This window comes from Aythya ferina (genome assembly GCF_964211825.1).
Source record: "Aythya ferina genome assembly, chromosome: 9".
NCBI classification, from domain to species: Eukaryota; Metazoa; Chordata; class Aves; order Anseriformes; family Anatidae; genus Aythya; species Aythya ferina.
The window spans coordinates 11,391,342-11,407,589 of NC_140305.1; the positions used below are offsets into that span (position 1 = coordinate 11,391,342).

The 16,248-nt window shown below is 46.1% G+C and overlaps 1 protein-coding gene across 3 annotated transcripts in view; it reads right to left on the reverse strand.

The window, feature by feature from the left end:
- INPP5D (inositol polyphosphate-5-phosphatase D) overlaps positions 1–16,248 on the reverse strand; it is a 52,895-nt gene that overhangs the window by 10,765 nt on the left and 25,882 nt on the right. For all 3 annotated transcript variants that reach the window (XM_084528691.1, XM_084528690.1, XM_084528689.1), the window contains exons 4-16: positions 14,272–14,443; positions 12,886–13,026; positions 8,070–8,157; positions 7,409–7,489; positions 7,130–7,201; positions 6,727–6,850; positions 5,616–5,722; positions 4,984–5,086; positions 3,965–4,161; positions 3,030–3,147; positions 2,435–2,531; positions 909–1,047; positions 152–260 (exon numbers count right to left, since the gene is read on the reverse strand). In XM_084528691.1, the coding sequence (XP_084384817.1) occupies positions 152–260; positions 909–1,047; positions 2,435–2,531; positions 3,030–3,147; positions 3,965–4,161; positions 4,984–5,086; positions 5,616–5,722; positions 6,727–6,850; positions 7,130–7,201; positions 7,409–7,489; positions 8,070–8,157; positions 12,886–13,026; positions 14,272–14,443 (1,548 nt within the window). The remainder of the gene's footprint in view (positions 1–151; positions 261–908; positions 1,048–2,434; positions 2,532–3,029; positions 3,148–3,964; positions 4,162–4,983; positions 5,087–5,615; positions 5,723–6,726; positions 6,851–7,129; positions 7,202–7,408; positions 7,490–8,069; positions 8,158–12,885; positions 13,027–14,271; positions 14,444–16,248) is intronic.

Consider the following 16,248-nt stretch of genomic DNA (forward strand, 5'->3'; position numbering starts at 1 on the left):
AACAGAGAGACAGCTTGGTTACAGTTTGGCCTGTTGAGATCCCGCAGCTGGGCAAGACAGCCACTGCTCTGTGCACCCTGTCCCACATCAGCTCTGGCAAAGAAAGTTGCTGGAACTGGGAGAGGAACCTACCAAAGAACTATAATCTTACCAAACTGCAGAAACACCTTGTGGTCTTTCCTCTCTATGAGAAGCTGGTCGAAAGCCAGCAGCTCCGGATACTGCTGCTGCCTGATCTTCTGGATAATATTCTCCGCTTCCTGCCAACAGGGAAACAGCAGAGCTGCAGATGATGCAGAACCTTCTTATAAATACTCCTTCATGGATGAGGAGGCAAGTGCTTCTGACCTGTTTCACACAGCCATACCCCTTGTCACCTGCCCACCTTTCCATTTACTGAAAGGCCCAATCTTTGCTGTCTGGCTGAACATTTCCCTGTTTTTCAACAAAATGTTGACATATCCCCTACATGAGCATGCACACACAAAGCCCACTGAAGCCTATCTGATGTTTATTATGGCTAGCCTGTTCTGAAGTCCTGTTCTGAGCCACTTGAAGCCAACCAAACAGAGCAGAAAGACAATCTCTGCATCTAGCTGTTCATAGACAGATATCTCTTCACAGTGGGAGGGAAGTAGGGTGGTGCAGGTTTGGGGAAGCAAAGCAGGAGCAGCGAAGCATACCAGATGGCATTCCTGGTGTGCCCTGAGTCCATTAAGCCTTAGACAGGGCAAAGAGGATTTCCTTACTCTCCCTCAGCTGATGTCACATTCGTGCCTTGGGAAATCCCTTCTGCCCCCCCTCTTTCTACCACTTTTTATGCCATGTTGCCCTAGATTAGAAAAAGACAGTGCTTCTAAAGCAACACTGTAGTTTGTCTCTCCAGGGATTCATGCAGAGGCCCTAACCGTTGGGGGCTGTTCCACGCGGTAGTTCAGGTCTCCCAGCCAGAAGAGATGAGTAAAGCGATGAGTGATGTTAAATGGACTCAGTTTCTTGTCTCCCAGTGTCAGGAAGCGCAGGATGTTCGTGTAGTTCTGGTTGCGTCTGTCAAGACAAGAAACATCTGCCTGACATACTAAATTGCCATGCAATTTCTAACTGCCTGGGCTGGCAGAGTGCGCCACTTTACCAGGCAGAAACCAATCTGGCTCAACAGTTAAAGAGCAGAGCTGAAGATGAGAACTTGCCATCCCTCTCTCGCTCTGCACCTCAGGGGACAGGCCCAGGAAATGTGCTCAGTGTCTCCTGGTGATCCAACCTACTTCATACCACCAATAATGCAGCACAGATGTAACCTGGGGAAGGAGCAGAAGCTGGTGCAGGTACACATGGGACCGCACAGGCTGCTGTTCTCATGATACAGCTTCTGCCACATGTGGCCTGGGAAGCTGGGGGCCAGTGGCCATGAGGAGGGCGCAGTAGCATTTATACCAGCTCCTGACTGCCCTACTTTGGGTGTCAGGCTGTTTCTACCTGAACTGAAAGGGTCAAAACCTGTCCTAAAACCACTTATGTTGCCTCCTGCAGCTGTATTTTTCTGAGCTGCAAGTCCTAGAAACCCAGCATTAGACTGTTGCCTTCAGCTTTCATCAGGAAACACATAACTAGATTTTGGCAGCTATTCCAGGCACTGGGGAACTATTTCATAGAAGTTAACTCCATCAGTGGCAGAGATCCTGTGCAGAAATCCCACACCATCTGTTTTCTGAGTCCTGGACCAGGAAAGATGGCAAGGCAAATGACTTCATTTCAGCTCCTCTTTGCTTTCAAAACAATTCTTTCTAACTGCTCCAGCTCCTCCCAGCATGGGCATGGAACTCCCACCAATGTCAGATCTTTGCCTTCCAGTGCTGTGCTGCACAGGACCCCTACCTACACCTCAGAAATTAATTTCAGGGCTCAGTATAGAAAATTAGCCACCATGGAAATAATTCTTAGTATGCCTCACAGTATGTTCTGCCCAACAGGATCTTTCTCAGGTGTGCCTCAGGGTGCAGCAGAGCTCCGGTGCTCACAGCACTTCCTAGGGTGAGGCACACAGACCCCTTCAGCACAGTATTTTTGGGTGGGAATGGCCTTCCTGCAGCTCTCCACAACACTGTAAATCAGGGAACTGTTTTCCTCATGTACTGGGCTTGCATGACAGGTTACACAGGTATTGTGCAAGATCTTTACACTTGGTGCTGAAATCATTTTGCTGTTTTCTTCACCTGCACCCATGCAGTGTGACTGTATAGCAGAAGTTGCTCATTTAAAAGGTGACACTGTAAGCAAGGTGTTTAGCAGAGGTTGCTCCAAGGCGACATTTAACATGTTTAGGGTCAGGAAAACATGCCTGCAACTGTCTGGTGGGGGTTCCTTCCAAACATGGCTCAGAGAATTTCACCCTGGGTCAACATCCATTTTTGAGAGGGGGGAAGACGTATTTTACCTGTGCTTCTTTTCACTTCCTGAAGTCAAATGGCTGTTAACAAACCCAAAGGAGGTTCCATTAAACATAAATGACACCCCCACGGCTCCTTTATTACCTGGGAAAAGATAAGCCAAAAAGGTCAAAAGATCAATCTACCTCCAGGCTGAGTCTAGCAAAGACAAAAAAACAGCTAGCACATCTTAAGTGAAGTGGAGGTTGGAGAAGAGAAGTAAGTTGACTTAATCAGCAGAGAAAAAATTAGTACACGCTGCATGCAACGTGGTAACAAATTTTCTAAAGGATGTGAACAAAAAAAAATGCTGAAGCGAAAGAAGTGCAATTTCTTTGTGAAACCCAAGAAAGAGCAATCTTTCAAATGCCCAAAGGCATTTGCTGGGAATATATATATAAGCTAGAGTATACACACAAACAGATTTCCTCCCTTACAGGGCAAGATATGATCAGTGCTAGTGGGATATAACTTCAGTAACACTAGCGTCACATATACGTACTCAAAGGAGTCTTGTGGAGAAAACTGTTCCATTTCAAGAACAGTATCGGCACAGATTGAATAGGTAACAGTCCTTTGGACTCGGTGGGGTCTGTTCCTTACCCAGCGTGTTTGCGATGCCCGTCTTCACATTGTTTGTGCAGATGTGGCTGATCCGGTTCTCGTGTTCTGGCTTGGCCAGTACAACAATCCTGATGTTCCAGAGGGTGTGGATGGCTATCTGCAGGAATGGGAAGGTTAGAGGTTGTAAATCTTCACAGATCTGCAAGCTGTGCTGTAGCTGCAGTCTTTCTGACTCCTTCTCTAGTGCTCTTCCTACACAATTTTTCTTCCTGTGCTCAGAATCTGCTCTCAGTCATTTTAATCAAAGGTGGGAGGAAGGACCTTGCTATTTTCTAGTGCTGTTTTCTAGGTAATTGTTGGATTGCCTTGCTTGCACAAAATACAGTTTTCCAATCATCATGAGAGTCATTAATAAATTTTATTTAAAAATAAATTTTAAATAAAATAAACATACCTCAAGGTATGTTTACATTTGTTTCTTGACATTACTTAGAAATGTCCATACCTGGTCTTAGCAAGGCTCAGTTTCTCTTATGATTGTACCTATGTGCAGTTACATCCTGGTTTAGAAGTGCAATAGCCTAGGGTGAGATGTAGGCTACAGCTCAAAGTTTTCATTTTCTTCTTTATGAAGGTCAAAACATCATCACCACTTGACTCAGGTGCTCAGCATCTGCCCCTTGCTCCCAAGCTGGCAAGTTGGGGAACTTCATGGCAGGGGCCTTGCTGTGGCAGAAGGGCAGAGGGGGCACTGTCCATAGCAATATGCCCTTCAGCCAGCTCCAGGAGAGGACTTCATGGGGTCTGCAGACAGATTAGTTTGCTCTCCCTTAGCCAAATGTGATGAAAATAAGGGGAGGGAAGGAGAGGAGGCGTAGGCAAAATGCTTTTTATTCCTCTGTCTCTTTTATTTGCACAACATGTGCTCTCCTCCTATGCCTGAGTTATGCACAATGCTTGGAATAACCCCTCACCACTTTGAAGCTGATGCTGGTGATTTCCTGCAGGGATTGCCTCAGGGTCTCCAGCCATTCCTTCTCTCCTTGGGGATCCTCCTGTGTGCCAATCACATAGATGTCATGAGGAATGTAGTCAGCAGTGTCATCACGGGTCTTCCCCTGCCCCTTGGAGAGAAACCAGGAGGAGATCTTCTTTGGGGGAGGTGCAGCACCTTTTATTAACAAATCAAACACCACAATAAGTCAGCGTATGTTCAAACACAGGACACCAAAAACCCATTTATACACACGTAGGGACAGAAATAATAAGCTTCATATTTGCTTTGTCCCGTATCGGTTTGGTATCAGCCAGGGCAGACTATTTTAAGGTGACAAAAATGCTAACTCCACCTGACTCTTTGACAAGGACTGACTCTGCTTTTACCATCTTCCTTGTTTCATTAGCTTACCAAGGCCAAGGCTAGCTGAGTGTTAAGGTTGGCGGCTGTTCTGCTGGTCTGCCACTGCCTTTACCTTACCTGTGAGCTCAAACAGCAAAGCTCACAGTATTGAAACAGACTTTTCTCCCATAATGTGAAAAATAAATTCCACTGTTCTCAACTACACCCTGCCGCCTTATCTAAATATCACAGATACTCAGCTTGCTTTCCAGACTGGACACAAACAGTTCCTAGTCAGGTTCAGAAGTGTCTGACAGGCTGTTATCAGCCATGCTCTTGGCTCTTCTGCAAGACAGGTAACAGTGCAGACTGCTGCACCATCCTCATGCCAGCCATCATTTCCTACCATCAGAGGAATCTTTCAGTACCCATCTAGGCCAGCTTTATGATCTTTTGACTAGAACCATGGAAGATGTCAAACCACACACGAGAACAATCTTACAGATCAGCTTCCTTTCTTTCTGTCCCACTGGGATCTCTAACGTATGTATCTGCCCACAAACAAACATGGTATCTGGACTTGGCATTGCAGGTGAGCACAGGCCTTTTTTGCGAGAGTCTGAAGGAATGACCATGCCAGTAGCGAGCCCATACCCATATTCCAGGTCCCAATGAAGATGGTGATCATATCAGGCTCTGGTTGCTCGGAGTGTTTATTCTTCATTTGCTGCAGAAGCTGACAGAACCCTTCTCTCTTCTAGACAAGGAGGAGCAGAGACAATTAATTAGATGCTTAACTCCAGCAACACAACCTCTTGAAAAACTAGCTGAACCAGGAAACTCCCAGCACACTTGAAGGGCAGACTTCTCTACCATTCTGAAACCTTCAAAGAGGCTGTGTTTCCTGTGGTATTTCCTTAGGCGCTTTAGCTTGTGCATTACTTTAACAAGTGCTGAGCTGTTCAGAAGGAAGGCTAGGCTTCCTTCTTCTTTGTCTTTAGGAGCCTTATTGGAGCTATCCTCAGACTCCTCTCTCACTGCTTTCTGACTCTCTGTTCTCCTGCCTCAGTGACAGCACCTACATATGTTTGCTGCCTCCAGTATCTCTCTTTACAGTGTACTTTTGTTCATTTTTTGGATGTTTTCAGAACAAAGGACAAAATTAATTTTTGCAAAGCCTACTGCCATCTTTCAACAGTTTCTCTTTCTGCTAAGGAATGCCCTTTGTACCTCTCCCATGCAGATACCTGATCCAGGCTGGCGAGTAGGAAATGCTGTGTATTTACCTTGGAATCAGAAAAAACATATTCCTTCCGCTGTGTTTTTTCTTTTTCTGTTTCCAGCACGATGACCAGTTTGTTAGGGACCTTCTGGGACTTGATGAGCTGCAAGACTAAACAGAGACCGAGTGTCATGAGCTACAATCACCAAAACTAGAATCCCACCAAAACTAACAGAACCCTGTTCCCAGGCTCAGGATTTACACAGTCCTTTATGTCTGAGCCTTACTTTGTTCTGCCTAACTACACTTTAATGTTGCTTAATCCTGTTCCCTATAGGAATTGATCTTGACCCTGAAGGGAAGAGGACCCCCAGAATCCCTCCTGCTTGGAGTTCTTGTCCATACCAAGCCCTGCAGTCTGATGTGAAGACTTAGCTTCCTGCAGGCAATCTCTCTGTATCCTGAACCAGCCCACATATATTCTTTCCCCATCTGTCAAAGAGGAGGTAAAACTCTATTTGATGGTAAAGGTGATTCTTCTCCTATCAGGTCCTAGCAGCTAAAGTAATTACATACAACAGCTGGAGAAGACTGTATGTGAAAGCTAACAGTATCAATCGCAGCCAGCAACAGGCTGATTTTCTACAGAGGAGAGAGCCCAAGGGCATAGTTTCTCTTTAACAAATCCTTCTGTGTTTGGCAGTGGGGTTCATGGAAGATTAGGGAAAGAAAAAAATCAATATTCCATGAGCTGTCTGTCCAGAAACATCAGAGAGACAGGGAAGTTGTTTAAATTGGGTCTTTACAGACCAAACTAGTATTGCTCATCAGTAAAGATATTGATTCACATACAAAAACAAAAATCAGGGGGAAATTCACTGAACAATGCTACTGAAACTGAGTATCTGGCTTCTTACCATCAAAAATCATCACAGAAGTCAATATGTTCATGCAGACTGTTTCTTTCCAGTGACATTGCTTTTCAGCAGAAAATGGGTCTGTTGCAACTAGCTCTAAGTGGAATCTTCCACTTCGTTTAGACCAGGAGGCCAGATAGTTTACCCTTTAAAACAGTCTGTGAAAATTTGCCCTGAGTGGGGTCAAATGGAGACCGCCCCCCATCATCCATGGGACCAAAAATCTAGTCCAACATTTGTGACCTTAAAGTATCTTACTTTTCTTGTGGGTATAGAATTTGTCTTCTGGACCATCCTTAGCTCTCTTGATAATTAGTTTTCCCATTTCCACATCAACCTTGAGATGTATTTTTGAGAAAATTCCTAGAGAATCAGCTTTCACCTACCAGAAAACAAAGAGATTTTTCATAAGCATTCTTCTACACTTCAGTCACATGTATTACAAAATGAAACACTTGCCTGAATTCATAGACACATAGCGTCGTTATGCCAATCCCTCTAGACATCTCTTAAGCATTTGAATGGTGCTAAACAACATCCAGGAATAGCTGTGTTATCTCTGTGGCAGCACAGCAAAGATCCCAGAAACCGAGATACTGACATAAATCTGCATTACTGCCCTTCAACATTCTGATTAGCATTGTTAAAGAAGAATGTTTACCTCAAAAGTGACAGGGGGTATAAGGGAGCGCCGGTGTGTTGAATCAGGACCTTCAATCAGCAATGTTTTCACCTGTAAAAGACTCTGTGTGTACTGAATTGCATTTGGTGATTCTACACTACACTGAGAGCAATACAGTCAGAGCAAAGAAATCTTACTGTTGCAGAGGATTGCACTGATGATGAACAAGAGGCATAAGAGAAGCATAACTAGAAGCAAAAGATGATAAGAAGGTAACATAAAATAGCTATATATGTGTATATATATATATGTAACTACCTTTTCTTCAATGGAAGACAGCAACGAGATCAGCTGGTTAAGTTTCGATACAATATTGACTGGACTAGCTTCACCAAGCATCTGATAATCATAGCATAGAAACAAAAAGAGAGAGAGATGTGTAATTACCAAACCCACAGAGCATGGCATGGAAGTGCAGCAGTCTCACCCCAGGAACCCCTCACACATAGGGTGAGCAGCACTGGTGCCTCTGCCACCCTCATCTGCAACAAGTAGCACAACAGCACAGGCTGTGGCTGAACATCTGCAAGTGTGGCAGGGTGAAAGGGCAAATTTACAAACCCTGTGTAGTTAGAGGCAGCTGGACATGCAAGTGGAGTTTACAGAAGGACAAATGTGTGGTCCCAGCCCACAGTCTGAGGGAGGATAGGAAGACAGAAGCCTCCAGGCAGCTTGCTGCACTTTCTTCTGGGCAGAAAGGGAAAGCAGGCAGAGGAGACCATGGGATAAGTGAAACTGTGGGAACGTAACTCACTGTGTGCCCTCTAACTGAAACCAGAAAGAGGCTGAAGAGACCAGAAGCGGTATCTTATCACCTGAATCCCACCAGTCACTGCCGTGAACCCAGACCCCTTCCCTCCCTGGGTGACAACCACCCGTACTCCTTTGTTCTCCTTTTCCCACCTTCTGGCCAACTTACTTGTGAGCGCTGATGGATCCCGGGGTGCAGCTGCTGCTCAAACACCTTCTGGATGGACTCCAGAGAAGGGAGAGTCCGAGAGGCTTCACTGGGAACAGAGACATGGCAGAGGTCTAAGGCTGAGGGTCAGTCCCTGGGTTGGTCAGCACTTGCTCTTTGGACACGGCTGCACAGCAGCCACCACAGGCCTGCATTCACACCAGGCCTGCTCATGCCACGTGCCATGCCCTCAGCCCCTACTGCTTGCTGCCCTCCGAGCTGTGGGGACAGGAGGCGTGAGCGGTTCTCAGTGCCCCAGTGACACAGCCGTGAGGGCAGGTCAGAGCCAGGCACCCGGCCTGGCCCTGCAGCAGCTGGGTAGGGGCTGTTCTGCTGGTTTCCCTTTGGAGATAGTAACTTCCTACATCTCTCTGGAAAGATGCCCCAGTCTGGGCCAAACCAGACGACATTGTATAAAATGAGCATCAACACAACAGTGGCAACTGATAGATCAAGGCACACTCAGAAACCTCAAACCCAGCAAAGTCTGGAGCCTGTGAATGCCCCAGCAGCAGAAGGAGCTTGGTTTAGCAGAGTCCTTGCACAGCTGCTGACACTGACTCAGGATGCTGGGGACACTGGCGAAGAGGAAACTCATTTTCAGATTTTTCAGCTCACATGACAAAGAGAGGCTCTGGGTGCAGTGAGCGGGTGGAAGACCCAGCCTTTAATCTCTTGTACGGGAACCTTTTGTGAGTTACAATGAGATTCCTTCAGCATTTCCCAATTATATTCCACAGGATGCTCATTTGTCAAACCACTGTTATATGAATTTGGCACAGAAGCCACGGTCCGATAATGACAAGACTTATCACGGAAAGAGCACACAGGGAGTGCAGGTCAAAAGGAAGGTGATGGTGGGGAACAGTGCTAGGATGCTTGCACTGTGCCTAGTCAACAGGGAATATTAATGATTTCCCTCACTTTCCTAAGTCTGCACGGACCGGATTTTACTCCCTGTTTGTTGGGGAAAGTGCTCCAAAGTGAAAGTGTGCCTAACAGTCTGAAGATTAGATATTTGTCTAGGTGCTGAACCATGGATGATTAATTACCTAAACTAAGCACTCAAGTTTGAAATTTCAGTCTGAAAGCCTTTGCCACAGAGCACACAGAAGTACAAGGCACATTTAGGAATCTGCTGGATCCACTAAACCTAGTCCTGCAACACCAATATTCAGCTTTGGGTCAACTAGAGCCAATGTCACTGCAGACTGCTCTGGCCCCAAAGCCAAGACTCCCATTGATTTCTGCAGGCACAAAGGCATGCCCCCTGAGGCAGCAGGCAGTTGCAAGAGCACCAGGTTAAATTCGGTGTTGAAAGAACAACAGGATATTTACTGTGACCAAAAGTGTAGGACATATAGCCCATCTCTCGAAAACACAGAGCAGCAGCTGCTTGAACCAGTTCAGAGAAGATTTCTCATGGGAAAACTGCCCTCTGTTTACTTTACGGTGCAATATGTAGTGTGGCTGTCAGGATGGGGGAAGAGCATCTGCAGGCGTTCAAACTCAACAAAACCACAAAGTGGTTTGAATTGCACTTTTGTTTTCTTCTCTTGATAGTATAAAGGAAATATATGTAGCGATCTTTATTGAAGTGTCAGAAGCCTGTGTGTCGAAATTCTGTGATTCTGTGATTCTGTGTCCAGATACAATTGCACAAATGCTCATATCACAAGTGCTTGGAAAACTACCTTAAAAGCTTCATGTGGAAATTATCTAGTGAAGAGTTTCACTGGTAGGGCACTCTGAACAAAGTCCACTCACATGGGTTCTCCCCACTCTTTGCTGCACTGGTGCTAAGCTCTCTATGAATCAGCTTTCCAGCCCCTGCAGGATTCTCCCGACTAAGGAAACCCTTGTATGATAATTTATTAGCACTGAATACTTTACAAAAGTACCCATCAGCTTTACAAGTTTCTGCTTTGCTTCCCTTTTCAGTATACGAGCCACCAAAAGAGAAAAGCCTCTCCCAGGAGGGTTGCTCTGCTGTCCCCTGGGCTCTGATAAGAAGATGTGCCATGGCTGTCCTGACTCCCTGCCCACAGCTAGCCCTAGAAGCTGGGAGCAACTTCTAGCAGAGTTAAATCGAGCCTTCAGTACCTTTAACGCATACTAGGGTCTGGCCCTTGCTGAATTAATCAGGGATCAGTGGTGAGGGGGGTGAGAGGAAGAGATCACAGACAACACTTTGCAATTCTGGTCTGCTGTGGCCCACTTGTGCTCGAGCTCAGAAATGAGCCCTGCACCTGCCCGTGGATAATACACAAACAGGGAAATGCACATGGAGTTCATAAGCAGTTGGTACAGTTCCTCTCCTAACCCCATGTGCAGCATAAGCTGTGTTCCTCTCCTAACTCCTGAGCAGTTCTAATCTGCACCCCCACTACCTTGCTAAGGCCGGCAGTCGCTGCTTGGCCACATCCCGCTAAGAAAACTTGGAGGTGAGTCAGTCAGAGCGCACCGGGATGCTCTTTTCACAGTGATGGCAGCATCCTGGTGCCTGAGAGTAACCCAGAAGGTGGCACAGCTGGGCTCTGGGAGACTGCAAGAAGCCAGAACACAGCATTGCAAAAACCAGCTTCACAGCAAAGCAGCGTGGCTCAGGGTCAGCTCAGGCACTGTGTCTGCTTGCTCACTCTTCATCCTCAGCAGTGCCAGGAAATGCAAAGGTGCCTAAACTCCAGTGAAAGGTCTCAAACTGTGCCATTATTTATTTATTTGTTTGTTTTTTAAACTAACCCTAAATATATTGAAAATAATGAAATAGAACATTACTGAAGTAAAAGAGGAGACAGCCTAGCAACACAGGAATTAGCTGTACCTTCAGCTGGAATCCCTGTACAGCTGAAGAAAGCTGAGGTAAATAAAAACTAAATTTAGGTAATGCCACTGATTGAATTTGAGTTCAGAAGTCTGATGAGGGAAGGAACATAAAGCCCCAGACAATCTCATAGATTCTGCACAAAACAATACAATGTTGAAGCACGACAATTAGCTGACTCGAGCTAAACAAGCAGCTTGGCAGGATGGTACAGATTCATGGGACAACTGGAACAGCAGCAGAGAGGTCCCCCAGACAGATCTGAGACTGAAAACAGAACCTGTATTTATTAGATACTCATGAAAAAGTAAATGGGAAGGCAGCTCCATCTGGCTGAAATAAGGGGCAGATAATAAGGAAGAACTGGGGAGGAGGAGAAGAATTCCACGAGTATGTAACATTTTCAGAACTACATGCAGCCACTGAAGGGGCGGAGGGCAGGCTGCTTGTCCCTTGCTGTGTCTGGGGGTGCTGTGCCCCTGTGCTCAGCAGGAAGAACTGCAGAAGAACTGACCCAGATCTGTTCGAGGATGACGCTTTGCAAAGTCCAGTCACAAAAAATCCTACAGAAAATCTGGAAAGGTAAAAGTTGTCCTGGCACTGTAGAGGACTGTGAACCTGTTGCATCTCTTTCTTTCTTGCCATCCCATGCACATTTCCAAGGGTTATGAAACCCAGAGAAGGTGAAGGAAAATAAGTTGGAAATGGAAAAAGCCAGCCATCATCAGAACAGCAGTACTGGAAATATTTTAGTAGCACAAAACTTTCGCTTGTGATTTCATTAGATTTTAGTTTCCATTGATCAGATTTATTCTTAGCTGGCCACCTGGGTCTCCCCCATGTGGGCGTAGAGAAGCAAAAACTCTCACGCAGGGTGCAGAAGAAGGGCAGCTCTTTGTACACCCCATTCTCAGTCCTGCTGGGGCTCATCTGTGGGTGGCTGGCTTCTGGCAGAAGTAGAAGGGCTGCATACGCCTCGCCCTTCGCCTCGTAAAATGTGCACTGCACCCACCCACATCTTCAGGGGAGTAATTGTGGTCCCAGGCAGCTAAGAATGTCACTGACTCTCTGCCTTCTGTGCATGGGTTAATGCTAAGCAGATCACCAGTGTCCTACCCTCATTTTAGCTCTTCTGCCTTGGTGAGCTCTAGTAGTGGTGAGATCTAGGACCATGGCAGCAGCACTACCAGCCTCACTTCTAAATACTTTGGAGAGAAGGATATTGCAAGCCACACATAAAAACATGTCAGTCCTCTGACATAAAGTGCTTTCTTTAACATCTTTGTGCCAGCGTGTACTAACCTCCTCATTTGCTTACAAAAGCAGCAAAGAGGGGAAATCACATCTTTCCATCAGAGAAAATACAGGTAGCTCTGCAAGGTTTTAGCTCCATGTTGGGGTTTTCCTATTTGGTGCCTGGAAGGGCTACAAATGGGAAAGGTAAGATTTGCAGAGTCTTAGGCTTATTTCTCCTTTCTTTTGAGCCGGAATTTACTGACATCAGTGGAATCGCTCCAGGTTCACAATGCTTTAGTGAGAAAGAAAATCAGTGTTTAAAACATAACTATACACCAATATGTGCTTTTTTCCCATAAACAACGTGTGCTTGACAATTCCGTGGGTGTCATTTATGCATTACCAAATTATTCAGTTAATCGGTTATAGTACATTTTTTGCTTTTCTTTCTAAACAAAGAAAAAAAGCCCTCCACTAAAAATGCCACTGACTGAAACCACCTACAGGTAAACTTCACTGTCAGAGCTGTGTTTTTTACTTAGATTTCACATCTTTGGGCCAGAATCACAGGTCATGAGATCCAAATACAATGTTTTTGAGGGTAAGCAGGTTTACTATGCCAGCAATGCAGGTTCTGAATGCATGCACATAGCACTTACATTAGGCTACAGCATCACCGCATTATACTATTATCTCTGAAAATCAGCCTGTAATTACCTGAAGAGTCCTTTGCAAAGAAGCGTAAGCAGTTTCTTCAGCTGGGGAAGATTGCTTGAGCCAGTCTGCACCATCTCAAAGTCACTGATGATGTGAACTCGCAGGTAATCCTGGATGAGCTTAAGATGCTCATCAGAAACACTGGGAGAGAAACAAACAAGTCAAAAAACAGCTCTCTGCTCCCAAATATTAGGCAGCTTTATCATTTTTTTAATTTATTTTTTCTGAAACATCCACTGGCAGCACAGACAGATGGGGGCAGTGTGCCTTGGATTTCAGTGTAAATATGCAATTCTCAGAATTGCACTATGGATCCCTCCCCACACTGCTGATACCTTCTCCTCTCTCCCCTTCACCACCCTAAATTCTCTCCTTCCTGGCTGCTGAGCGCTCATGCCAGGGGAGGTCTTGTGATGCCTAGCGCTGCCAGAGCCACAGGAAGATCACCAGCCCTGGAAGGTGAAACTGCTGAGAGGTAGCTAATAGTTGACAATTTGGGGATTCTGGGGAGATGAAGACCCCTTCTCATCTCATCATATCCCACTTAGAAGGCTTTATTCCAAAACAGTCTTGAGGGCTGCAGAGACTGCAGAGCTGTATGGGAAGCACTGCCTCTGTGGTGCCTGGACTCCAGCATGACAAGAAGGGATGACCCAAGCAGGCTGTATGTGCTGTCCTGTGCTCTGACAAATGTAGAAAGTCCCAGCTGGCTGACAGCAGATGAAGTGGTGCAGGCAGCCAACCAAAACTGGGTTTCTCCCAGTGAGCCAGCTGCTACTGGCTCACCACAACAGGACCTGTGCTGCCATGCACTACCACTGTTTGCTCACCCAGCCTCCCACTGCCCTGCCCACAAGCGTGCCTTCTGATTATTATTATTATTATTTAGTTTTGCAGATCTGACCATTAAATGTCACAAAACTTCCTCTAAGGCTTCAGTGGATGCCCAGATTTGACAAAGCTAGCATGTGGGACAACATGAGTCAGATCTGTAGCTGCAATAAATCACTTTGAGCACCTGGAGATGCACCCCAGTTTATTCTTTTTGAGGACTTGCTGATGGCTCCTGATTCAATCTGTAGTTTAGGTGCAGTGCTAGCATACTACATTCTCTCAGATATCACCAGAGTACATACAAAAACTATAACTCGGTGGAGAAAGTCTATCGTTGATTTTAATACTTCAAAAAAGTATCTTTTCGAGATGACAGCTTGACCATAAGGTGTAGCCAGCACACCATAGATCTCAGTCTGTTCTCTATTCATTAGTGTAAATGAAAAGTAGTTTGGCTGAATCTTTGGGACAGCTGGGGACCTATTTGAGACTCCAGACAGTGCAGAGCTGGACTGAAGGCTAATTCTGCTGCTTGTGACTTGCCAACCTCACCTGCTCGTGTCCTGGTACTGCAGTCGCTGGAGTAGTGTCTCAGAAAGGGACAGTTTGTTGACATCTGCCACCCTGGAGTTTTCAGGGAGAGAAGACGTGTCCTTCGTCTCGCTGCTTGGCAATGCCATGAGGATGTTGCGTGGGGGCAGGATAGGAGGCGTGGGTACCATGTCTAACGAGGAGGAAGGGACAGGCACAGTCATCCCAGCACAGCAATGTGACCACATCCCCCTCACCCCCAGGCAGGGCAGAGTTTGCACCACAGCAGCAGTCACTGCAGAAACCATCCCTTCTGCGGTTCCACAGCTGGGAAGCTCAGGGCTCAATACTGGCCCAGTCATACCCTCAGCGATGTGAGACCAACGGGCTGAGCCACCAGGCTTGGACCTCATGTGTGCTCGTGCTCTGCCTTGCAGTACGGCCTTACCCAAGCCACCCTGATTGTTCCATCTGGGGAGCAGCTATGAAGGCTAATTAGTTACTATGAACATAATGCTTAGAAAGTAGAGCTGTACCTCATCCATATCATTACAATTATGGAGGTGTGCTGCAGGGGCAGAATGGATGGAGGGACATGTTAGGAGGAGCAGCAGAAGCTGCTAATGGAAAGAAGTGGACAGCTGAAGTAAGCAGACATGGATGGAGAAAATGTAATGCAATACAGAGGGACTGAATACCCTGCCTTGTCCTGGAGCCATCCAGTTGGAAATGCAAAGTGTTTTCCTGCTCCCTTAGACCCCTGACATCTTGCTGCTCAGCATATTATCCTTCCCTTCTCCCTCTGGGAGAAGAGTGGACCTCTCCATTTATCCCAAACCTTGTTGCCTTTCTTTTCATACCTACTGCTCCAGCACTTTGTTACGCCTGTCCTATGGAGCTGGTTGAGTTAGAATCACAGAATATCCTGAGTTGGAAGGGACCCATAAGGATCATCGAGTCCAACTCCTGGCACCATACACCACCCAGAAATTCAGACCATACGTTGACCAAGAGTTGTGAGTTTTTTGTTTGTTTGTTTGTTTGTTTAGTTATTCCTAATGGTCAAATTTTCATTATTAAAAACACCACACCATCAAAGAACTGATCCTTTGCTCTTGGGCAGAAGCTGTGACTCACAGAGCTACCACAACCCTGAGCAACAGCATGGCTGAGCGGTGCATCTGTGGGGTATCTGGGTGCTCATCTGCAGACAGAGGCACCTCTGCGGTTCTGTGCTCTTAAGCAGGCATCTATAGGCCCTACATGGTTCCAGGATGATGGCACCAAAAGCATAACAAAATTAAATTCTGTATATAAATGGCCCCACCCACGTGCTAATATCTCTCCATCTAAAGGCTCTTAGTCTTGGCTAGAACTTCACTCCCTGCTGCTTGCCTCTCTGTGTATTATTTTTGCTGTAGTTCCCTCCCCCGCCCTGAGAGCAGGAGATTTAATGCAGCTGGCCAAAAAAACAGGAACATCTTTCCTGAGCAGCTTTGCAAAATTTTGTTCTGTTTCTTCATGATAATTGCAAAGCAAAATCTTTCAGCTCCTATTAGAGATCCATTGGATTGCACAGACATATGCAGGCATATCAATCTGCTTTAGTGCAGATGCCTGTCTGTCATGGGGAGTAAGTCCTTCAAACAATTTTTATTGTAATGCACATCATTTCCGGACAGACATCAGAAAGGCCAGGAAGGATGCCTCTGTGGGCACGACCTTCCGCTGGGATTTAGGAGAACAGTGACAGATCCAAGGGATGATCTAGGAAAAAAAAATCCAAGGAACGAACCTAGACCAGTGAGTGTCAGGAACCCACAGTGACATTTCACATATAACATTTGGGATGATGCCAGTCACACCTCTTCAACATACATCTGCCTCTATACAAAGAGCTAGACTGTCTGCCACTGTGGGATGTGTGCCCTCTGGCTATGACGGTTAGAGACTTCCTCTAGATCAGAGCAGAAAAGGGGGGGCTGAGTTTCAGAGGGT